The following is a 25,508-nucleotide window of genomic DNA, read 5'->3' on the forward strand; positions in this document are numbered from 1 at the left end:
ACCTGTCCCATCAACCGTCATTACAACAAAAGGCGAATAGCGCATGTTCTCAAAGCCAGATCAGCTCTATGAGGATGGCTGAAACTGCCTTGGAGGAAAGAATCAAATATAACTCCTCAGAAAATATGCTAAAAAGGAAAGCAGTTTCTCTGTATCAATTGTTCTTTTTAGTTTCATGATCTGTATTCTCATTTGTTGATGTCTAAATCACTTTCCTGCTGCCTTTCAAATTCATTCATCAGCTCAGCAGCCAAGACTCTAGTCTGAAAATAATTCCGCAGGTTCACTTCAGAGTTCTTATACTCATTTATTCTGTTTCATTCATATTCATATTCATTTCTTCTTGTTCATCTCTCTGTCTCTTCATCTGCCTTCTCCCATTTTCCAATTACGTGAACAATATAAAATGTCAGATTGTCAGTCACTCGAATATTGTCTAAAATCTGTTGATAGCATCCAATATAAGTTCCATGCACGTGCTATTCTTACTGAATACTTCATAGTAGTAAGAATAAGCCAGGCAGACAGATCGCTTGAACCCAGGAGTTTGAGACCAGCCTGGGCAACATGATGAAACCCTATCTCTACAAAAAAATTTACAGAAATTAGCAGGACATGGTGGTGTGTACCTATAGTCCCAGCTACTCATGAGGCTGTGGTGGGTGGATCACTTGAGCCTGGGAGGTGGAGGTTGCAGTGAGCTGAGACTATGCTATTACACTCCAGTCTGGGCAACAGAGCCAGACACTGACTCAAAAAAAAAAAAAAGTTAGAATGATAACAGTTTCAGTGTCAACTTACTACTTTCTCATTTTTAAATTTAAGCAAACCAACATATCTCTCACCCATAAAGTATCTGTATCAAAGATATTTTTTCTAATATTTTTAAACAAGTTTTTGAAACATAGGAGGTTGAAAGAATTTTAACAAGGAGCACAATACTCATTTTTGTATACTTTATATAACTCTGCATCTATTATCCCTCTATGGATCCATCTGTTTATCTTTTTGCTATATTTGAAAAGAAGCTGCAGACATCAATATAATCTCTAAATTTTCCAGCATGCATATCATTAACTAGAGTTCACTATCTTTTTTGAGGTAAAATTGATACACAGTGAAATTGTAAGTACACCATTCAATAACTGTAACACATGGCTACCCTTTCATAACTCAAACCCATCTCAAGACATGGAACATTATCTCATTCCAGAAAGATCCTTCATGTCCCTCTTTAGTCAGTTCACATATCCACCCACAGGCAACAATTATTTTCATTTTGTTCATACTATAAGTTAATATTGTCTGTTCTAGAACTTCAAATAAATGGAATTACAGTGTACTCATTTTTTTGTAAAGCTGTTTTTACTTCCTATTGTTCGGAGATAACTTTCCCTACATCTCTCAGATTGCTGCATCTCTTGTGAGTGAGGCTGACTTTCCTTTGTTCCAGACTGTGTTTTCCCAAATGTTTATAATATGCTAACAGCCTTGGAACACAGAGATTGTGTTTCCTTCCAAAATAAAGGTCCAGTATGCTTACTGCCCATTATAAAAAATTCAGGTTCCCTAACTAACATCAGTGTTCCTCCTTCTTTGCTTTTTTTTTTTTTTTTTTTTGAGATGGAGTCTCGCTCTGTCACCCAGGCTGGAGTACAGTGGCATGATCCCGGCTCACTGCAAGCTCCACCTCCCAGGTTAATGCCATTCTCCTGCCTCAGCCTCCTTAGTAGCTGGGACTACAGGCGCCCACCACCACGCCCAGCTGATATTTTGTATTTTTAGTAAAGACGTGGTTTCACCGTGTTAGCCAGGATGGTCTCGATCTCCTGACCTTGTGATCCACCCACCTCGGCCTCCCAAAGTGCTGGGATTACAGGCGTGAGCCACCGCGCCCAGCCACGTTTGTTTTTTTTTTTTTTTTTTTTTTTTTTTTAGATAGAGTCTCACTCTATTGCCCAAGCTGTAGTGCAGTGGCATGATCATGGCTCACTGCAGCTTCTGTCTCCCTAGGCTCTGGTGATCCTCACACTTCAGCCTCTAGAGTAGCCAGGACTACAGACATGTCACAATGCCCAGGTAATTTTTGTATTTTTTGTAGAGATGGGATTTCACCATGTTGCCAGGTTGGTGTTGAATTCCTGGGCCCAAGCGATCTGCCTACCTCAGTTTCCCAAAGTGCTAGGAGTATAGGCGTGAGCCACTGTGCCTGCCCGGCAGTGTTCCTCTCTTGTTAATGTAACTCTCTGTCTCTGACCTTCTTTACATCACCCTGTGGGAATTGAAGCAACTGCTCTTGTTAAAAATAAACTGTCCTTTGGGAGGCCGAGGCAGGCGGATCACCTTAGGTCAGGAGTTCAAAACCAGCCTTGCCAACATGGAGAAACCGCATCTCTACTAAAAATACAAAAATTAGCCGGGCCCAGTGGCACGCGCCTATAACCCCAGCTGGAAGCTGAGGCAGGAGAATTGCTTTGAACCTGGGAGATGGAGGTTGCAGTGGCACGTGCCTGTAATCCCAGCTGGAAGCTGAGGCAGGAGAATCACTTGAACCTGGGAGGTGGAGGTTGCAGTTAGCTGAGATCGTGCCATTGCACTCCAGCCTGGGTGAAGGAGCAAGACTCCATCTCTCCAATAAATAAATAAATAAATAAATAAACAAACCAACAAACAAACAAACTGTCGGCCAGGCGTGGTGTCTCATGCCTGTAATCCTAGCACTTTAGGAAGCCGAGGCAGGTGGATCACAAGGTCAGGAGAGACCAGCCTGGCCAAAATGGTGAAACCCCATCTGTACTAAAAATACAAAAATTCGCTGGGTGTGGTGGCAGGTGCCTGTAATCCCAGCTACTATGGAGGCTAAGGCAGGAGAATTGCTTGAACCCGGGAGGCAGAGATTGCAGTGAGCCGAGATTGTGCCATTGCACTTTAGCCTGGGTGATGGAGCAAGACTCCGTCTCAAACAAAAAATAAAATAAACTGACCTTGGGATAGGTGCGGTGGCTCACACCTGTAATCCTAGCACTCTGGGAGGCGGAGGCAGGTGGATCACCTGAGGTCAGGAGTTCGAGACCAGCCTGACCAACATGGTGAAACCCCATCTCTACTGAAAAATACAAAAATTAGCTGGGCATGGTGCCAGGTGCCTGTAATCCCAGCTACTCAGGAGGCTGAGGGAGAAGAATCGCTTGAACCCGGCAGGTGGAGGTTACAGTGAGCCGAGATCACACCGTTACACTCCAGCTTGGGCGACAGAGCAAGACTATCTCCAAAAAAAAAGCCTATCCTTTGTTTCTGACCTGACCTTGTAGTATCATACATTCTACCACCTTCTGTGAAATTTTGGCAGGCTAATTTATTTGCTAGCCTGTACTTGAGGTAAAACCAAACACCCTTCACAGTTTTTGACAACGATTATGATGTATATCCCAGTGATTCATTCCTTTTTATTGCTCAGTAGTATTGTACATAGCAAAATTTGTTTATTCTATCATTGAAGGATATCTACACTGTTTTCAGGTTTGGGCTATTATGGATAAACCCCTAATATACATTTGCACACAAGTCTTTGTGTGAACACGTGTTTTAATTTGTCTTGCATAAAAGCCTAACTGTGGAAACTGGGGTCATAGGGTGAGTATATGTTTAATTCTATAGGAGATTGCAGAACTTTTTCCAAAGTAGATCTACCATTTTATATTCCTACCAGCAATGTGTAGAATTTTAGTTGTTCCACATCCTCACCAACTTTTGAGCCGTTTTAGTGACTGTGTATTGCATGGTGGTTTTTTGTTGTTGTTGTTTGTTTGTTTTGAGACAGAGTTTTGCTCTTATTGCCTAGGCTGGGGTGCAGTGGCGTGATCTCAGCTCACTGCAACCTCCGCTGCCCAGGTTCGATTATCCTGTCTCCTGCCTCAGCCTCCCGAGTAGCTGGGATTACAGGCGTGCACCACCATGCCTGGCTAATTTTGTGTTTTTAGTAGAGACGGGGTGTCTCCATGTTGGTCAGGCTGGTCATAAACTCCTGACCTCAGGTGATCCACCCGCCTCCGCCTCCCAAACTACTGGGATTACAGGCATGAGCCACTGCACCCAGCTGCATTGTGGTTTTAATTCCCTTTTTTTTTTTTTTGAAGCCTAATGATGTTGATTACTCATGTGCTTATTTTCTATTTACGTATCTTTTTTTAGTAGGCATATCAATTCAAGTCTTTTGCTCACTTTTAAAAATCAAGTTACATTCTGGCCAAGTGCAGTGGCTCTATATACCTATAATCCCAGCACCTTGGGAGGTTGAGGCGGGAGGATTGCTTGAGCCTAGGAGTTCGAGACCAACCTGGACAACATGGCGAAACCGTGTGTCTACAAAAAATAAGCCCAGTGTGGTGGCATGTGCCTGTCGTCCCAGCTACTTGAGAGACTGAGGTGGGAGGATTACCAGGAAGTTGAGGCTGCAGTGAGTGGGGTCACACCACTGCACTTCAGCCTGGGCCATGGCAGTCAGAACCTGTCTCAAAAAAAAAAAAAGAATTTACATTTTGTTAGCTTTAATAAAAAAGAATTTATACAACTTAATCTATTTTTAAGTGACCTTTTGTTCCTAGAGATGATCTAAGTTATCAATTTTTTTGCAATCATTTATTTGTAATATTTCTTTGCTCTCCTTTTAATGTATGTGGGATTGGTGACGAAAGGCCCTCTTTGATTCCTGATTTTGATAATTTGTGTTCTTTATTTTTTTCTTGTCTTTATACCTAAGGGTTTATCAATTTTGTTGAAAACACTGACTTTTAGCTGTCTTTACTTTGCTCTATTGTTTTTTACCCTCTTTTATTAATTTATGTTCATTATTTTCTTCTACAAACTTTGAGTTTCCTTTGCACTTTCTGTAGCTTCTTTATGTGAAACCCTATGACGTTCTTTGAAACCTCTCTATTTTATTTTGTTTTTTAAGACAGGATCTCACTCTGTTGCCCAGGCTGGAATACAATGGCACAATCACGTCTCACTTATAGCCTTAACCTCTTAGGCTCAAGTGATCCTCCCACGTTATCTGGGAATACAGGCATGTGCCACTATGCCTAGCCAATTTAAAATATATATATATATTTTGAGACAGAGTTTCACTCTTGTTGCCCAGACTGGAGTGCAATGGCGTGATCTCGGCTCACTGTAACCTCTGTTTCCCGGGTGCAAGCAATTCTCCTGCCTCAGCCTCCTGCATAGCTGGGATTACAGGCATGCACCACCATGCCTGGCTAATTTTTTCTTGTATTTTTGGTAGAGATTGGGGTTTCATCATGTTGGCCAGGTTTGTCTTGAACTCCTGACCTCAGGTGATCTGCCTACCTCAGCTTCCCAAACACTGGAATTACAGGTGTGAGCCACTGTGCCCAGCCTTAAATTTTTTTTTATAGAAATAGGGTTTTACTAAGTTTCCCAGGCGGTCATGAACACCTGGCCTCAAGCAGTCCTCCTGCCTGGGCTTCCCAGAGTGTTGGATTATAGATGTAAGCCACTGTACCTGGCCTTGTTATAAATAAACAAATAAACTTAAATCTAAATTTTCCTTCATGAATGGTTTTAGCTGCATCCCACAAATTTTGATATGTTGTATTTTTTATTATCAGTTTAAAAATTTTTTAAGTTCCTGTGTTTTTTTTTTTTGCATTATCAGATCAATTAAAAGTATACCATGTAATTACAAATATTTATAATTATCTTTTTATTTATCATGATGGTTTCTGTTTTACTTCTCTTTTGATCAGAGAACAAATGAATCTCAAATAGGTTAAATTGCTTGTTGATATTTTTTAATAGCTAATGTGTCTTAAATGAATTTTTTCCCCAGTTGTTCTGTTAACTGTAGAGGGTGGCTGATAAAAAAATCTCCAGCTATGCTTGGAATTTGTCTCATTCTCTTTATAATTCTGTCAATTCTTGATTTGTGCATCTCAAAGCTCTGTTACTGGGCACATACACATTAATAATTGTTAGGCCTTCTTAATGAGTTTTTTAAAATTCTATTAGGAAATGTCCTTCTTTATTTTTGATAATACTCTTTAAGTCTGCTTTTAGTAATATAACACAGCTGTAGCCTTATTATTTATTGTTTACATGGTTGTCTTTTTCTATGCTCTGATTTTTAATTTTTTTATATCTTTATAGTTAAAGTGGCTCTTTTGTAGATGTAGACAGCAAATAGTCGGGTCTTGCTTTTTATCAATTTGATAAATCTCTGCATTTAACACCTAATGTAACTGTTCATATGGTTGGATTTAGATCTACCACTTTGATATTCTTCTGTTTATCTCATTTCTTTGGTAACTTTTTTATGTCTTTCTGCTGCTGTGTTAATATGATATTTTTAAAATTCCATTTTAATTTATCCACTGGCTTTTCATTTACACATTTTTGCATTTTTAAGTGGTTGAGGACATGCATTCTCAGAGCATGATATCACAACAAAGAAATGAAAATTGGTTCTCGTAGAGGCAGTACCATCCCAGATACTGTAGTGGTTTGTAGTCTTCCACAGAGCTACAGTATGTAAGTAAATATTCAGTATATCTGTGGTATTATAATTTCACATGGAGAGGAAAATAGGAAACAAAGCTCACTATGGGGAGTATAATGAAAAACAGTGTTCTAGGCTTATAGTATACATCCTTAAATTAGATAGTGTACGTAGATATACTGTTCTGCCACTCCATGTAAAATCAGAGATATTTTTGTAAAATCTACTTGAAATATAGTATTATTTCAACAGTGCAACATTAATACCATAAAAGTATAGATTTGATAGGGATTTAAAAAGTTTCTTTAGCCATCATCTATTTAATACCTCTTATTTTCAAAGAGGAGCAATAAAACAAAATACTCTATCATAAAAGCACTCATTTCTTATGATTCATTGTGTCAGCTAAGAAGTTTTATAGTAAATTTTTAAAAGTTCAGAAAATTAAAGGATAAAAGGTGAGCATGGGTTGAGTAGGGTGGTCTACCTGTGGCATGTAGTTTCAAGATTCTAAACTTTAATATTGTGATTATGTTGTTGAGGGACATTTGAAATATTCCAGAGAATGTTATGTTAAGCATCATGATAGACAAGGGCTTTTTATGTCAAATGATCTGGCATTGAGTCTTTGTTCTGCCTCTCATAAGATAGGACCCTGGGACTCGTGATTTCCTCATCTAAGTGAGAAAAAGTCACAGCTACTTTTTCTGCCTCCCTCCTTCTTTCCCTTGTTCCCCACCATCCTGATTCTCCCTCTCTGCTTCAAATATATACTGAACACCTGCTATGTTTCAGGGATGGTTTTAGACATGTAAATGAAAAATTATGATATTTCCTTTCAAGAAGTTAGTAGCTTTATAAGAAAACAGACACATTAGCCGAGTGCGGTGGCTCATGCCTATAATCCCAGCCCTTTGTGAGTCCAAGTTGGGTGGATCGCCTGAGCTCAGTAGTTCAAGACCAGCCTGAGCAACTTGGTGAGACCCCCATTTGATTTTTTTTTTATGAAAATCAAAAAAACAAAAACAAAACCAGCTGGGTGTGGTGGTACACACCTGTGGTCCCAGCAACTCAGGAGCCTGAAGTGGGAGGAGCCCTTGAACCTGAGTGGTGGAGGTTGGAGTGAGCCAAGATTGTGCTGCTGTACTCCAGTCTGAGTGACAGAGCAAGACTCTGTGTCAAAAAAAAAAAAAAAAAGAAAAGGAAAGGAAAAGAAAACAGACACATTATAATGTAGTATGGTGTGTTATAATGGTGATATATACCATATATAATTGGAGCACTGGAAAAGGAGTACCCGTATTTGCTTAAGAATATCATAAAGGCTTTGATGATGAGGTAATGTTTAAACTGAAACTCAGTAATGTACAGATATTTGCCAAGTGTGGGTGAGGGGAAAGGGTGGGTTGAGCATATGAGATAGCAGATGAAAGCATTCAGCACAGTACCTGTTACTGAATAGATTCTCCATACATGTTTGTCTTCTCCCACCTCTTCCATCACTGTGTCAGCAGATAGGGAAGCAGACGGGATACTTATAAAAATAGTTTAAAGTGTTTATTGAACTACTGGTCAATGTACTGAGCATTGTTCTAGGCATTGTACATTTATTTGGGATCCAATAATAACCTTACGAGATATTTTGTGTATTATCCCTAGTTTACAGACAAGGAAACTGGGGCTCTGGGTGTTTTTTCAGTTTTTGCAGCTGGAGGCCATTATTCTAAGCAAATTAATGAGGGAGCAGAAATCCAAATATTGCATGTTCTCACTTATAAGTGGGAACTAAACATGGGTTCTCATGGACATAAATATGGCAACAATAGACACTGGGGACTACTAGAAAAGGAGGGGAGGAAGGGGGGCCAGGGCTGAAAAACTGTTGGGTACTATGCTCATTACCTGGGTGATGGGATCAATCATACCCCAAACCTCAGCATCGTGCAGTATACCCATGTGACAGACCTACACATGTACCCCGTAAATCTCAAATAAGTTGAAATTTGAAAATACAGAAATAATTTTAGAAAGAAATATTTGTGTTAGACATAATAAAGTGCTTAAAATGTAAATCAAAAATTTCCGTGGCTGAGTATGCTAGCTCATGCCTGTAATCCCAACACTTCGGGTGCCTGAGGCAGGAGGATTACTTGAGGCCAGAGTTCAACACCAGCCTAGTGAAACTGGTCTTGGCAACACAGTGAGACTCCATCTCTACAGAAAAATTTTCAGAGTAGCCAAGCATGGTAGGGTGCACTTGTGGTCCTAGCTACTTGAGAGGTGGAGGCAGGAGGATTGCTTGATTGAGTCCAGGAGGTCAAGACTACGGTGAACTGTGATTATACTCCTGCACTGCAGCCTGGGCAAAGAGTGAGACCCTGCCTCTTAAAAAAAATAAAATTGCGTGATATGACTCTAGCTTGCATTTTTCAACCTCATTTTTGATTTCTACCTTCACAGTGATACACTTAAACTACTCTCCTTGCCATCCTCAAGCATTGTATTAACTATTCCTGCTGCACAAGTTTATGGTACCATTAGCTCAATTTGGACTACCGTCTTCAGTCTCCAGTCTCCATTAGAATGTTACTCTCTCTCCATGCACTCAAAAATACACCTCATGTGTAAAGCTTCTATAATGCTTCTACATGGTATACACCCCTGCTTTGTATTATTGATTTCATAATTTTTCTTTCTCTTTTTTATCTATTCTCTTTCCCTGCAAATCAAGCTAAAGTTAAATATTTGTCTTTTTGGATTCATCCTCTGTATTTCTTGTTTCTCTTCTTACTAAGGCTGGAGTGCAGTGGTGCGATCTCGGCTCACTGCAACCTCTGCCTCACATGTTCAAGTGATTCTCCTGCCTCAGCTTCCCTAGTAGCTGGGATTACAAGCGCCCACCACCACACCCAGCTAATTTTTTTGTATTTTTAGTAGAGACGAGGTTTCACTATGTTGGCCAGGCTGGTCTCGAACTCCTGACCTTAGGCAGTCCACCCCCCTCAGCCTCCCAAAATGCTGGGATTACAGGCGTGAGCCACCACTCCCATCTGGTCTTTCTTAATTATACTGTATGTTTTATGATTCTTGGTTGACCCTTCAGATACATGAAAGAGGGATAGGAATGATTTAAGGTCCAGTGGAGAGAGAGCCAGTTTTTACACCAGTGGTCTTATTGTCAAAATGAATAGTGGTGTATGCACAGGATCCAATATTTTACCACTTGCCTGGGTATTTCCTTCAGTCTCTTTAGAGAAGAGCCTCATATTATTTGCCTTAAGGCCATGTTTGCCTGTTTTCACGTGTGTAGGTAGGAATGGTATGTGAGGATGAAATGGGAATCTGGTCCTTACAAAACTGCTCATTAACCTCCCTGTTTTCAAGCCCATTGCTCGTTCTTGCCCTTCATCATACATGTGTGTAAGCAGAGTTTCTCAGTGTCCTGTTAGGAATCTTGGTTCCTACTTCTGCTGCAGCTCCTTTTGTTAATTTTCTTGGGTGTGGCTCCTTCAACTCAGTTATCAGTCAGCACTCAAACTTCTAGAAATTTATCGAATTTGGTTTTCTGCTGATGCATCTCTCTCATTCCCTTCTTATTGTGAATATTTCTTTCTACTAGTTTGTCATTTTGATGGCTTTTAAACAGTAACGTGAGGCACCTCAGTTGTCTAGCATGCCGTCTTGAACTGGAAGTCAGTTTATGCCTCCTACAGAAAAAAAATTACTCTTATTTCTAAGGAGAATCAGTTATTAAACTGTAGCCACGTCCCAATCTAGTTGGAGAGAAAAAGCCTGTGTCAAGAGAGAGAACCCATTACTATCTGGAGCCCTGGGTAGAAATACTTGGCAAATAAATGATAGCATTTGGACTATTTTCAGTTGACTCCTTATTCATGTTATTCTTTTTTTTTTTCTTTTAAGTTTTTTTGAGAATGGGTTTTGTTCTGTTGCCCAAGCAGGAGTGCAGTGTCGTAATCATGGGGAGCTGCAACCTTGACCATGGTTCAAGCAATTCTCCCACCTTAGCCTTCCAAAGTGTTGAGATTATAGGCATTAGCCACTGCACCTGTCCCCTGTTAATATTCTTTAAAAGTAATTTTGAAATGGTTGATTGGGAGGCAGAAAGCAAATATAGCAAGGATTTTCCCCCCCGCACCCCGAGTTAGGGTCTCTGTCACCCAGGCTGGAGTGCAGTATTGCAACCTCAGCTCACTGCAGCCTCCCTAGTAGCTGGGACCTCAAATGTGTGCCACCATGCCCAGCTAATTTTTTGTATTTTTTGTAGAGATGGGGTTTGGCCACGTTGCACAGGCTGGCCTGGAACTCCTGAGCTCAAGCAGTCCACCTGCCTCGGCCTCGCAAAGTGTTGGGATTACAGGCATGAGCCACTGCACCCAGGCTGAAAGCCAATATTTATATAATTCTTAAATAAATATGTGCAAGAATGAATTTTAAAAATTGGATTCTCATCATCTGCCTCCCTCCCAACCCCTCACCTCTCTGAGTCTCTATTGTCTATCATTCCACTCTTTTTTTTTGAAACGAAGTCTTGCTCTGTCGCCCAGGCTGGTGTGCAGTGGCGCGATCTTGGCTCGCTGCAAGTTCTGCCTGCTGGGTTCACACCGTTCTCTTGCCTCAGCCTCCTGAGTAGCTGGGACTGCAGATGCCTGCCACCCTGCCCGGCTAATTTTTTTTGTATTTTTAGTAGAAACGGGGTTTCACCGTGTTAGCCAGGATGGTCTTGATTTCCTTTCCTCGTGATCCACCCACCTCAGCCTCCCAAAGTGCTGGGATTACAGGCGTGAGCCACCGTGCCTGGCCTGTCATTGCACTCTGTACATCCATGTGTACAAATTTTTTAGCATCCACTTATGAGTGAGAGCATGTGATATTTGACTTTCTGTGCCTGGCTTTTTTCACTTAAGATAATGACCTCCAGTCCATTAACGTTGCTGCAGAAGACATGATTTTGTTCTTTTTCACGTGGAATAATATACATTGTGTATGTATATACCACATTTTCTTTATCCACTTATCCATTGATAGTTAGGTTGATTCCACGTCTGCTATTCTGAATAGTGCCGCGCAAAACATACAAGTGTGGTTATCTTTGATATATTGATTTCTTTCCCTTTGGGTCGATACCCGGTAGTGGGATTGCTAAATCAAATAGTAATTCCATTTTTAGTTCTTTGGTAAATCTTCATGCTGTTTTCTATAAAGGTTGTACTAATTTGCATTCCTACTAACAGTATATAGGAGTTCCCTTTTTCCCACATCCTTGCTAACATCTTTTTAATAATAGCCATTCTGACTGTGGTAAGATGATATTTCATTGTGGTTCTCTGATGATTAGTGATGTGATGTTGAGTATTTTTCCTACACCTGTTGGCCTTTTGTATGTCTTATTTGAAAAATGTCTATTCACGTTCTTTGCTCACTATTTTTTGTTAAGTTGTTTGAGTTCCTTGTATGTTTTGGGTATTAATCACCTGTCAGATAACTAATTTGCAAATATTTTCTCCCATTCCACAGGGTGTCTGTTCACTCTGTTCATTATTCCTTTCGCTGTGAAGAAGGAGACTTTTTAGTTTAAGTCTTTTTTGTCTATTTTTGCCTTGCTGTTGAGGTCTTACCAAGCAAGATTTTAATAGACAGCCATAACTAGGAGAGTACATCCCCTACCAGAATAAGCTAGAATACTGAAATGAGAAAATATTCAGAGAAATATGTTATCCAGTTTTACTAATGGAGGGGCTGTGTTTTAGAGTAATGGGAAAGGAAGTGGAAAATGTAAGTAAGGTAAGATTATGACGGATCTCACCTACAACCTAAGCAGAATTGTAGATTTTTGAGACAAGGGACTAACATGCTAAGATTTATTGAGAGAGAATGTGCAGGTATGGAAGATGATGTAGAGTAACAAGCAGTTTGGATGCTGAGATGCCACTGAAGAAACTATTACACTTACCTTAGTAGAAGATAGTGTAAACTTTCGCTTTGCCTTCTGAAGATTCACTAAAAATTACTGACAAGAGGCAGATTAATAGGAGAAAAGACTTACAAGTTTATTTCATCATAGTTATATTGTGACACAGGAGCCTTCAGAATGAGGATCCAAAAATACAGGGGAAATTGTACATTTTTAGGCATGTGTCTAACAAAGTATGGACAGCTGTAAAGAAATATAATTGGACAAAAAGATTATGTATGATCTAATGCTAATAGACTGAGTAGGGAAGCCCAGCAAGGTCTGCCTGTCTAGATTTTTCTTGGCCTCTCTGAGCATGCATTCCTGCCTTCTGGGTATGAGCAGGACCTTCTCTGATTGGAGGTCTTATTGACCTAGAGTCAAACAAGGTAGGTCAGTTTTTGCACAGAAAGGTTAGGGTGGGGATGGAATTAGAGTAATATTTTTAGGTTTTATGGCGGCTTTGGGGAAAAGGGGTTCTGGTTTCTATACCCTACGTTGGGGAAGAGGGATTCCAGTTTCTATGACTAGCCTTGCGGGGAGATGAGACTGAGAAACAGGAAGACTGGAGAAGGTCAGAGAAAAACTTGAGCTTCTAAAGTTTTCTTTTTTGTTGTATTGTTTTCTGAATCCCAGCAATAGTTAAGACCTGAAGTAGGATCATAGCAATCCAATGAATTAGATGGGGCAGATGAAACAGGAGAGATAGGAAGCAAAAATAAACAAGATTCCATAAATGGTTTGGGTAAAAGTAAGCATTGGAACCAGTGTAATTGGAAAAATGGAGAAACCTTTAATAAAAATTGGCAAGTTAAGGGGATAAGTTGATTTTTGGGGGAACAAATATAGTGAACTAATTCCTTACCTTTCAACAATCTTTCCCATCTATGTAGCAGCTATTTTGGTATAATAGCAAAGACAGGATATTCTCTGTGAATCCTTGTCTTTTTCTTGCAAAGCCATTATAGTTTCTTATGAATATGTATATATATATATATATTTTGTGAAGTATTATGAAACTAAATTGCCTTTTGTACTGATTTGGGGAGGGGGACATGTATGACAGATCTTTTTAAAGTATTCTTTCAGAATATCATGAAGAACAGCTAGAATTTAGTGATTTGTAAGAGCTGGAATTTTACTTTAGATTTGGAAAAGCAGTTCACTTATGCCTATCAAAAATCTTAATAATGGAAAATTAAATTAAGAGAAAGTATACCAGCTTAATTGGGTTCACTAGGAACTATGCACCAACTTCTGGGAAAGTGCACTAAGAGCTATGAGGAGATAAGTGATAGAGTTTTGTTTGTTTGTTTGTTTGGTTGGGTTTTTTTTGAGACAGGGTCTTGCTCCGTTGCCCAGGCTAGAGTGCAGTGACATGATGTTGATCTTCGCTCGCTGCAACCTCCACCTCCCAGGTTCAACCGATTCTTCTGCCTCAGCATCCCAAGTAGCTGGGATTATAGGCAGGTGCCACCACAACCAGCTAATTTTTTGTAATTTTTAGTAGAGACAGGGTTTTGCCACGTTGGCCAGGCTTGTCTCAAACTCCTGACCTCAGGCAATCTGCCTGCCTCGGCCTCCCAACGTGCTGGGATTACAGGTGTGAGCTACCGCGCTTAGCCCAGTGATAGTTTTTGTTACCGAAACAAAACATATGAACATATGATAGCTCTAATAAAAAATGCTGTTTCTTTGTTCTTGTAATTTCAGTAGTTGAACTGTGCTCCATTTCATCCATAAAAGAGAAATAATCTGTACTTTCTTGAGTGAAGAGGAAGAAAGGAAATGAAAGCAAAATAGCTATTTATAATTAGTGAAGAGAAAGCTTAGGAAAAAAATGAGAAGATGCTTTAGAAATGTTAAAATAGCTTTAATAATAATACTTCGTTATTTTAAAGAATGTAGGCAGTTGTGATTTTTTTTCCCCCAACATTTCATCAGAGAGCAGAAAAGGTGCTGCCAAATTGCAGACTTCCACATGAAGGGTTTCACTCTGTCAGGTGACCTGCACTAGAAGCAGGTTAATAACCCTGTTTTCATGGGCTGTCTTGCTTGCACAATGAATGGTCTCGTTTTGCAATGAATTTTTTAAGTTTTATTTTTATTTGTTCTATGTAATAATTTGGTTCCATGTAATTATTTAGTTGCCTTTAGAGTCATGAACTTGGAGAAGTGAAAATTTTCTGGTTCAGTATTTTTCTAAGTATGTTCATCATCTGTACTTAAAGAAGGGGCTCTGGGATCAATTAGGTCAGGAAACTGCTGAGTTAAACAAGATTCTTAGTTTCGTGGGAGTTGGGGAGGTGAGAACATTTCTGAGATTTTAATATGCTAACATGAGTCTCTCACAGAGAAACAACATACAGTGTTTTACAAACTTACTTGACCACGAAACCTTTTTCTCATGGTCTTGTTGTTACTCAGAACTCAAATCTTTTGAATTTACAAATAAACAGAAAAGATAGCAAATGGCTTATTCAAAGCAATATAGCAGTCTATTTAAAGAACTGGACTTGAACTAAGGATTTCTCCCATCATATGTTTTATTTCTGTTGCCCCAGCAATTCAGAAGAGTCTTTAAAAACTACATGATGTTCTCAATTATTCCTGTAAAATGTACACAGAGGGATTTGAAAAAATAAAACTACTAATTGAATTATTTTTAGTGTATTTTGAATTGGCACATTGACTTTGATGAAAAGAGGATTGAAAGAGCCAAATAATATTTGAAACCAACGTTAACAATTTTGTAATTGGTGAACATTGTTATTTTTACAAAAAGTCAGCTATCTTTCAAATATGAAATCTGGTTTCCTTTCAAATTATAAAAAGCTCAAACAATGCAGTAATGTATATACCAGAAAACTTTTCTACCTTTCTAGAATAGGACTGGAGAAAACGACTCTTTAGTGTCTGTTGTTTCAGACCACGTCTCTATATAATAAACATACATCTTTTAAAAACTTTAGCTGGACTCTGCATGTTCCTGTTACCTCAGTTACTCAGAAGGCTGAGGCTAGAAAATCTCAGAAGTTCAAGACCAGCTTGGGCAACATAGTGAGTCCCATATCAAAAATAAATAAACAAAATTAAAATTTTACATAGATAGCATTATGGTAGACACAGTTCTTTAACTCTTTTTTTTTTTTTTTTTACTCAACCGTATTACGTGCTTATCTTTCTACATTAGAACGTGTAGAACTAATAAAACTTCTCTTAATGGCTTAATAATGTTATGTGGTGCTATTATATTAATTATTTAATCAGTTTCCCATTGATAGACATTCAGATAGATGTAATTTTTTACCAGTCAGTGCTGTGGTGTCTTTTTGAGCCTTTGTGTATGTCTGTAGTAGAATTATTAATTGTGGAATTGCTGGGACAAAGAATATGCACATTTAAATTTTTCTAAGTATTGCCAAATTGCCTTAAAAATTTTTTTCTCCCACTGCCAGTATTGCAAAAAGAAATTTTAAAATGGTATGTGTTTCACTGAACTTAAGACTTTATATTTTTGTAATGTATAACAGAGTATCTTTCTTTGTTAAAATTATAGAGATAATTTATAAAGCAATAATAATTTTGATCTCTCTTTCTCTCCCCTACCCTCTTCTGCTCTTTACAGAGCAAACTATTCATGGAAGGATTTAGAAGCCTAAAAGAAGGAGAACCAGTGGAATTCACATTTAAAAAATCTTCCAAAGGCCTTGAATCAATACGGGTAACAGGACCTGGTGGGATCCCCTGTTTAGGAAGTGAAAGAAGACCCAAAGGGAAGACACTACAGAAAAGAAAACCAAAGGGAGATAGGTAATCATTTTTACTTTGTTAATTTATCAGTTTATTGTATTTGGAAAGGATTTCTGAAAATGTTTTTATCTTACTGCATTTTATATTGTCTAGTCAAAGGAAACCACCATCATGTAGAATATATTAAATATCAGAAATATAGATTATCTTGCGATTTGAATTATCTACAGAATGTACTGAACTGAGCCTTCAGCATTAAGCACTGAATAGTCCCTTGACCACCTTTTCCACCAGACTGTTCTGAGACAACAGTTGAGGAGTTGAAGTTCCCAGTAGACAGAGGTGTCCCTTTTTACACCCAGAATTTGCCAACACCTCACCGCTTTTTTCAAATGAAAATGTACCTATTGTTTTGTCTGTTTTTAGAAGACAGCTCACATATAGAAAGTCCAAGTAATGTAAAAAAACCATAAAGAGGAAAAAATCACTTGAAATCCTAATTAGAGGTAGGAATTATAATATATATCATATTTTGAAACTTGATTTTTTCACCTAATAGTATATTATAGAATATTTCATGTCAATTGTTATCACTTCATAAATTTTACTATATGAATGTACCAAAATATAAATAATAATATATTAATGGATATTTAAGCTACCTCTTGTATTTTGAATTGATCAGTAATACCACTGTGGGAACTCTTAGATGTACATTTTTGAAAAGTTGTCTGATTATATCTTTTTTTTAAATTTTTTTTATTTATTTTTTGAGACGGAGTCTCGCTCTGTCACCTAGGCTAGAGTGCAGTGGCGCATTCTCGGCTCACTGCAAGCTCTGCCTCCTGGGTTTTTGCGATTCTCCTGCCTCAGCCTCCCGAGTAGCTGAGACTACAGGCGCCCGCCACCTCGCCCGGCTATTTTTTTTTTTTTTTTGTATTTTTAGTAGAGACAGGGTTTCACCGTGTTAGCCAGGATGGTCTTGATCTCCTGACCTCGTGATCCGCCTGCCTCGGCCTCCCACAGTGCTGGGATTACAGGCTTGAGCCACCACGCCCACCCAGTCTGATTGTATCTTTAGGGTAAATACTTAATAGTAAAAAGTCTGGATCAAAAAAATATGTATTTTAAAAATTTCGATACCTATTTCTAAACTGCTCCCCAGAAATGATTAGTGGGCCAGTATGTAACACCTCTGAAAGTCAGACAGCTCATTGAATGTTGTCGTTTTTTAAACCTTTTCCAGTTACATAGGTTAGAGATGCAGCTCATTATTTGTTTGTTTTTACATTATTTGATTACTTTGGAGGTTGAATATATTTTATATGTTTTCATTTTTATTTTTTCTTCCAAGAATTGTACATTTCTTGTCCATTGACCATTTTCTGTTGAGATGTTCATTTGTTATTATTGATTTCTAAGTTCTCTTGATATATTTAGGATATGAATCTTTTTTCTCAAATAAAAAATAAGAATTTTTTTTAGCTTGTGAAATATATTTTAGCTTTAATGATAGTAGTTTTTTTTTAAAGCATTTTGAAGTTTTGAATTTTTTACAGACAAGTCTGTGACTCTCTCCTTGATGTTATCTGACTTTGATTGCTATCTCATTTTCCGAACTACAAAATTAAAAATATACTACATTCATTTATATTTTTAATATTATTTTAGTTAATTTATATTTTACACTTAAGTGTCTCTTCTCTTTGTAATCTAATTTGCTCTTGAAGAAAAGGGCTGTAAAGGTCTAGCTTTTCTTTTCTCTCCAAATTGGTAACCAGTTATCTCTGTAGCACTTGTTGCCTATTTCATATTTTCCTATTGGTTTGAAAATCAGTGAGACAATAAATTTTTTCATTGACATTTTTAGGAGCTCATTTTGTACAAAAGGAAGTCCATGAATATGTGTGAAAGTTTAATGATACACTTAGCTATTAAAGTGGTTTTCTGCTCCCATGGAGATAATACCTGTATACATACTTAAATATGTACAAGTAAAGCAAAGTAAAATAAAACAGTCCTTTATTTTTCGATGTCTTTAAATAAAATCTTTAACAAAGTAGTTCTAGAACGCTTTACTTTCCAATTCTGGGTTAGAATCAGTATGAGAGGGAGAATAGTGGAGGTTGAGATTTGAAGCGTAAGACAGCAGGACATTTTTTCATATTGGATCTTGTCAACCATTGTAAGGACTTTGATCCTAGAGAAAATAGGAAGTCATTGGGAAATTTTAGGTCGAAAAGTAACAAGATCTGATTTACTCAGAGTATCATTCTGGCAGCTGTGATGACAACACAGTGTGGAGAGGCAAGGATAGAAGCTGAAAGACCAGTAAAGAAGCAGTTCCAATAATACAGAAAAGAGATAGTGGTGGTTTGGACAAGGGTAGTAGCAGTAGAAGTGGTGAATGAAAATTCCGATATGTTTTGAAGGAAGAGACCATGTAATTTACTGATGGATTGATTAGATGTGGACTATCAGAGGAGAAGAGTCTAGGGTGACTCCAAGGTTTTTTGACCTATTCAACAGGAAAGATGGAGATTTATCAAGACGGGAAACCTATAGAAGGAGCAGGAAATCAAAAGTATAGTTTCAGACATTTAATTAGAGATACATAATGCACATCCAAGTGAAAATGTATATTAGGCAGATGGATGCACTATATAGAGTCCCACCACTGGAGTTAAAAAATTGACAACATTTAGCAAAAAGATGATATTTACAGCCACAAGAGGAAATAAGATCACCATCACAGTGAGTACACACAGGCAAGAAGAGTACTAAGCCCTGGGGCACTCTAGCATTTAAGAGTCAAGAAGAGGGAGGAACAGCAAAGGGCACTAAGTAAGAAGGTGAGAAATAGGAGGGAAATCAAGATAGAATATTATCCCAGAAGTCAGGGAAAGAAAATATTTCAAGAAAGGGTATCAGGTGTGTTAAATGATGCTGATGGTGAAATGATCAAGTAAGAAGATAACCATTGAAACTTGACCACTTGGCAACATGAAAGTCATTATTGAGGTCTGAAGTTGACAAGAACCGGCTCAATGGACTGGTGGGGGTGAAAGCCTTCGTGGGTTGCATTCCATACAGAGAATGAAAACAGAGGAAGCAGAGACAGTAAGTACATACAATCTTTTGAGAAGTGTTTCTATAATAAATGAGAGGAGAGAAACAAAGCAGTAGCTAAATGGAAGAATTTATAACATGTTTATATGTTCGTAGGAATGGTCTAGCGCAAAGGAAAGATTGAACATGCAAGAGAGAGGAGAACAATTACTGGAGTGATTTCCTTGAGTGGGTGACAGTATAGGGATTTAAAGCACAAGTGGAGGAGCTGGTCATGTGATAACAGAAAGTTCATTCTTACAAACCTGGAGGAAAGGCATAGCTTATGGACACAGATGCAGGTGGTAGATAGATATAAAGGTAGGATAAGGCGAGATTTCTCTTTTTTATGCTGTTTTTTTTTTTTTAACTTGAAGCACAGTCATCAACTGAGAGTAATGGTAGAAGAGTAGGTTTGGAAATCTAACAAGAAAGACGTATAAAATAGAAGAATGAACATATTATAGAAAAGAGGTAGAATTTCAGGCTGTGCCAAAGACCCACATAAGAATAGTGGGCATGAAGATTGTGTTCTTTCTCCAGCCATTGTTGACTTCATGGCTATAGCTGTGAAATAGTCATTAAAATGATTTAAGTAGAGTTGGGGTTTTTCCTAGTTGAGAATGACAAAGGGCACTGGAGATGTATGCAGAGCAGCAAATGTAATGATGGATGATAGAATATAAACGGTATAAAGAGTGAAGACATTGAAAAGGTGATAAGTAAGCACATGGGGTGTGGGTTGCAGTAGAGTCAAAGAATTGTAGTTGAGTTACTGATCTGGCAAGGTACGAGGTGGTGGTGGTCAGAAGTGAATAACTGCTCCAACCGCTTACTCTTACTGTGTGTCTTATTGTGATTAAAGCTTTGATACACTTAGTATCTAATAATTTCCAACTTTCTGTTAAGCTAAGGGTGTCCATAATTTTTGTCAATAGGATTAGCAATTCCAATTTTCCATGTGCTGCTTGTTTTTACAAAATGATGTAGAGGCAACGTACAATACAATATTCCATAAACATAGAGACTCCTGCATAGAAACTGACATCATGAAAAAACGAGATTTGACAGTGTGGTAGCAAGAAATGGATCTTTGTCAGCTGATGGCTGGAACAGTTACCAAAGCATGATTTGCTCCCCAAATGTTTAAAAAACTTCGAAGATCTTTGACAACTTTCTTGATTTATTTCATGGTTATTTCCTGAGACAATTTTAGTAATGAGAATAAAATTGTGCTTTGATCCAGATTTTATGTTTATTAGTACAATTATGTGAAGCAGCCTTAAAAATCTTATAAAATATTCTGATTCTCTAGTTACTTCCTATTGCTATTTTTTCTTGATAAGATAATGTATTATATTTCAAAGAACAGGCTCTTGAATTAATTTCTTCTTTCTTTCTTTTTTTTTTTTTCTTGAGACAGAGGTTTGCTCTTGTCGCCCAGTCTGGAGTGCAGTGGTGTGATCTAGGCTCACTGCAACCTCTGCCTCCTGGGTTCAAGCAATTCTCCTGCCTCAGCCTCCCGAGTAGCTGGGACTACAGGTGTGCACCACTATGCCTGGCTAATTTTGTGTTTTTAATAGAGATGGGTTTTCACCATGTTGGCCAGGCTGGTCTCGAATCCCTGACCTCAGGTGATTCGCCCGCCTCAACCTCCCAAAGCGCTTGGATTACAGGTGTGAACTACTGCACCCTGCCTCTTGGATTAACTTCTGTTACACTGTTTTTTCCCTAATACTTCCTGTGATTATTTTTATTTCCTTCTACTTTATTTTATTTTTGACTTTTATTACGAAAATTTTTAGACTACAAAAAGGTAGGAAAAATGGTATGGCCACCAAACATGTATGCCCACCTTATATATTTAAAGTGGCTTCTTTTCCCTTTTTAAATAAGCATTTTGTGGGGAGATATTTTAAGACTATGTAAATATCCCGCTCACCATCAAACTTAAATTTTCATTGTTAGTCTGAACCATGGATTTCTGCATTTTTCTGAAAGTTATAATCTGTAACCATCATTATTTATTTTACTGCTCAAATTTCCCAGATGTGACCAGTAGGAGGCCCTTCAGGCTGGTTTCTGTGTCCTTTTGATGGGTCCTCATCACTTTTTGAGTACTTTCTTACTGGTGTAAGATACTTTCATACTGACCTTATAGCTACAAAATATTTGAAATAATGAATTAAATAATTGATTTGGTCTGCTGATGACCAAAAAGCTAGAATTCCAGTTAATTTACATTAAATTTGGAAGTAAGCATTGGTATATTTCTGTATATAAATATGTACATAATATTAAATTGTCATATAGTAAAATTGACTTTTTTCGGTTTTTGTTGTTGTTGTTTTTTGTTGTTTTTTTTTGAGATGGAGTCTGGCTCTGTCGCCCAGGCTGGAGTGCAGTGGTGCAATCTCGGCTCACTGCAAGCTCTGCCTCCCGAGTTCGTGCCATTCTCCTGCCTCAGCCTCCTGAGTAACCAGGACCACAGGCACCCGCCACCACGGTCGGCTAATTTTTTGTGTTTTTTTAGTGGAGACTGGGTTTCACCATGTTAGCCAGGATGGTCTCGATCTCCTGACCTCGTAATCCGCCCACCTCAGCCTCCCAAAGTGCAAATTAACTTTTTTGCTTTTGGTATTCAGTTAGATGAATTTTAACACACATATACATCCCTGTAGTCAGTACCATAATCCAAATTCAGAAGGTTTATTGCCCCAAAAAAACTCCCTCTAATCTATAATGGTTACCCCTTCCCCACGTATAACCCCTGGCAGCCACTGACCTATTCTTTCACTGTAGTTTTGTGTTTTTGTGAATGACATATAAGTGGAGTCATACAGTGTGTAACCTTTTGAAATTGCATTTTTTCACTCAGCATAATATCTTTGAAATTCATCCAAGCTGTTGAGTGGATCAGTAGTTCACTTTTTTGCTGAATAGTATTCCATTTTATAGCTATAACACTGTTTACTTACTCATCTATTGAAGGACATTTGAGTGGTGTCCAGTTGTGACCATTTTGAATAGAACAGCCATAAATAAACATTTGTGCACAGGTGTGTGAAGATTTGTTTTCAGTTTTGGAGTGGGATTGCTGCATAATAAGGTCATATATGTATGTTTAACTTTATAAAAAACTGCCAAATTGTTTTCCAGAATAATTGTTTTCTTTTGCATTCCCACCACCGACCGGTATGTGAGAGTTCCAGCTGCCTGCCATCTTTGCCAGCATTTGGTATTGCCAGTTTTTTAAAATTTTGGCCCCATGTGGTGGCTTACGCCTTTAACTCCAGCACTTTGGGAGGCCAAGGCCAGTGAATTGCTTGAACCCAGAAGTTTGAACCCAGCCTGGGTAACATGGAGAAACCCGGTCACTGTAAAAAGTAAAAAAATTAGCTGGGTATGGTGGTGCACCCCTGTAGTCCCAGCTACTTGTACTGAGATGGGAGGATCACTTGAGCCTGAGATGTCAAAGATGCAGTGGGCCATGATCAGGCTACTGCACTCTAGCCAGGGTGAAAGCAAGACCCTGTCTCAAAAAAAAAAAAAAAATTTTTTTTTAAACATTCTGTTAGGCGTGTGGTGATACCTCATCATAGTTTTAATTTTTCATTTCTCTGATAGCTACTGATATTAAGCATCTTTATATTTATTTTTGTGTCATCCTCATATACTCTCTGACAAACTGTTTCTTCATATGTTTTGCGCATTTTTTGGTGGGTTGTGTGTTCTCTTATTGTACTTTAAGAACTCTTTGTATATATTGTGGATACAAAGTTTTTTGCCAGATACATGATTTGCAGATGTTTTCTCCCCATCTGTGGCTTGTCGTTTCAATCTCTTAAATATCTTTTATAGAACAAAAGTTTTTGAAGACGATTTATCAATCTTTACATTTTCTGTTTACATCAATGATCCATTTAGAGTTAGTTTTTACATAAAGTGTAAGGCCTAGGTAGAGGTTCATTTCTGCCATGTGTAATATGAATTGTTCACACATCATTTATTGAAAAGAATATCCTTTTTCTTGAAATATTTTTAGATTAGAAAGTTTAGTTTCTGTCATTTTTGGTTAAAAATTGAAATTCCGAAGTTTTGATTACATGGAATTAATATGTTTAACAAATTCCAAATATGATTTCATCACTTGAGAAATTATTTGTTCAATTCTAATATTTGTATATAAGGTAGAATCATGTTTTGTGAAGACTTACTCCCTGTGGCAAAAAAATGTAAAATAATTTTGAAGATTCCATTTTAATTATTAGTAGACTGTTTATAAAAGGAAATGGGATTATTTTATTCTCTCTTAAAATTCTGCTCAATTTAGTGTCCACTTACTACTGTCTAGTTACTCAAGGTAGTAAATATTGTGTTATTTTAAATCCTCCACATTTGAAAAGTTGTCTTAACATTTCAAATGAAATAATTTAAGATTTATTTTTTCTATTTAGTTTTTCTTATGTTCATTACAAAAAGAGTAAAGAAACTTAACAACTCTATACAGCTCTCTTTATAATAAAGTGAAGATTGTTAATAAAAAATTAAGAAACACTATATTTCTTCTATAAAACTAGCCTATACTTGGGACCTTTTGTTCTCTTTACAAACACAATTTACTATGAAGAAAAAGAAGTGAGTGACTTCCAACATAATGAAATTGTGGGTGAGGGTGGTAGAATTATTTTCTTTGCCACAGTTGATTTCTATTATTTATATGAAATAATCATGTCAGCCTATAGTACAGAATTAAGTATATAATTTTAGTTTATATTAACAGATATGTTAAATATGTAAAAAGGATTTAGACTAAAATGACTGGTCTGGAAATCTTTTTTATATATAGTTTAAATGCTTATACTCCTTAATACTTGGTGAATAAAAATGTGTATAATTTTAAAGAACACAAAGTGCATGGATATGTAGTGTGTATATTGGGTGTATACATATAGCTTTATTTTTTAACTGTTTATGGTTTCTTTTTTTACCTCCTTTTTTAATTCCAATTTTTTAGTGTAGTGACTGTCTTTTGTGTTCTTCTTAACCTTCTACATATTTTGACCCAACCACATATTCCAAGAAGTGTTATTCATAATAATGTTGACTTGAGTTTTTAAAAATAACTTAGAAAATAATACATTCTACTGCTTTTATTTCATTTTGTTCAATATTTAGTTTTTATAACTACATTAGTATGAGTAAGCTTTTTGATTTTCTACATGAGTTAAAGTGGTAATATATTTTGTTTAGAAAGAAGGCTAATAGACTGTTAAAAGAAAAAGATGTTTGATGTTACTACTTTCGGCTTGGAAGCATGGAGAATTTCTTTACTTTGATCATATTAGAAGAATTCATTAATTTATCATTTTTAAGATGCTCCTCATTTAGATTTAAAAATTGATTGTGAAATTTAACATTCCTTGTAATCAGTACTAAAATGGTACATCATGCTGTGTTTATCATTTATGATCAGAAAGACCAAGGTGAACAGAAACAGAAACCAATTATGTCTAATTCATTCTTAGCTCATGAGTTAACTTGCCTTTTTTTAAAAAAAAGTGGAGATGTGTGGTAGTAAAGTTATTTTTGCAGAGCCATAATTTTGTGGCCTTAAATTCTTTAAATTTGCAAGAAAGTTTTAGTAGCCATGAAGTTTTTGTTTTGGGGATTAAGAAAATCAGTATAGGCTTCCTTACTGAGGTGCTGTAAATTCACATTTGTTTATTAAACAGAAAAATATTTATTTATTGTCCTCATTCAGTTTTAGGGCAACTAAGCTGAAAACTAACTAGTGGTAATTCTGCCCCACTCCCACCCACCTCTACAGCAATATAACCTCTTCCACTCATTATCTCAGTGGTATAATTTGACATTTTTCCAGGTACTTTATGCTTGGGAAATCTAGTATTATATTTTTGAAATCTCCATAGCATTCCTGAAAACAGAAAAAAATCCATGTTTAGGTTTATGGTGTCATTTTATTAAAGAATATCTGTTTTACTTTAAAAATTGTGTCAGTGATTTTACTTTTTATATGTATTATATCCCAGATTCTTTTCCCAAATAAAAATAAAAATGCTTTTTAGATGATAGAGATGTTTGAAATGTAGATCAACAAATTCCAATAAATAACTGTTTCACCCTGATACTTGTGTG

The 25,508-nt window shown here is 37.3% G+C and overlaps 1 protein-coding gene across 2 annotated transcripts in view; it reads left to right on the top strand.

Annotated features, from left to right (window-relative positions):
• Positions 1 to 25,508, top strand: part of LIN28B (lin-28 homolog B) — a 126,646-nt gene that overhangs the window by 57,445 nt on the left and 43,693 nt on the right. For both annotated transcript variants that reach the window (XM_033234720.1, XM_033234721.1), the window contains exon 3: positions 16,117 to 16,301. In XM_033234720.1, the coding sequence (XP_033090611.1) occupies positions 16,117 to 16,301 (185 nt within the window). The remainder of the gene's footprint in view (positions 1 to 16,116; positions 16,302 to 25,508) is intronic.

The sequence above is a fragment of the Trachypithecus francoisi genome, unplaced genomic scaffold (assembly GCF_009764315.1).
Source record: "Trachypithecus francoisi isolate TF-2019V2 unplaced genomic scaffold, Tfra_2.0 Lachesis_group15, whole genome shotgun sequence".
Classification (NCBI taxonomy): Eukaryota; Metazoa; Chordata; class Mammalia; order Primates; family Cercopithecidae; genus Trachypithecus; species Trachypithecus francoisi.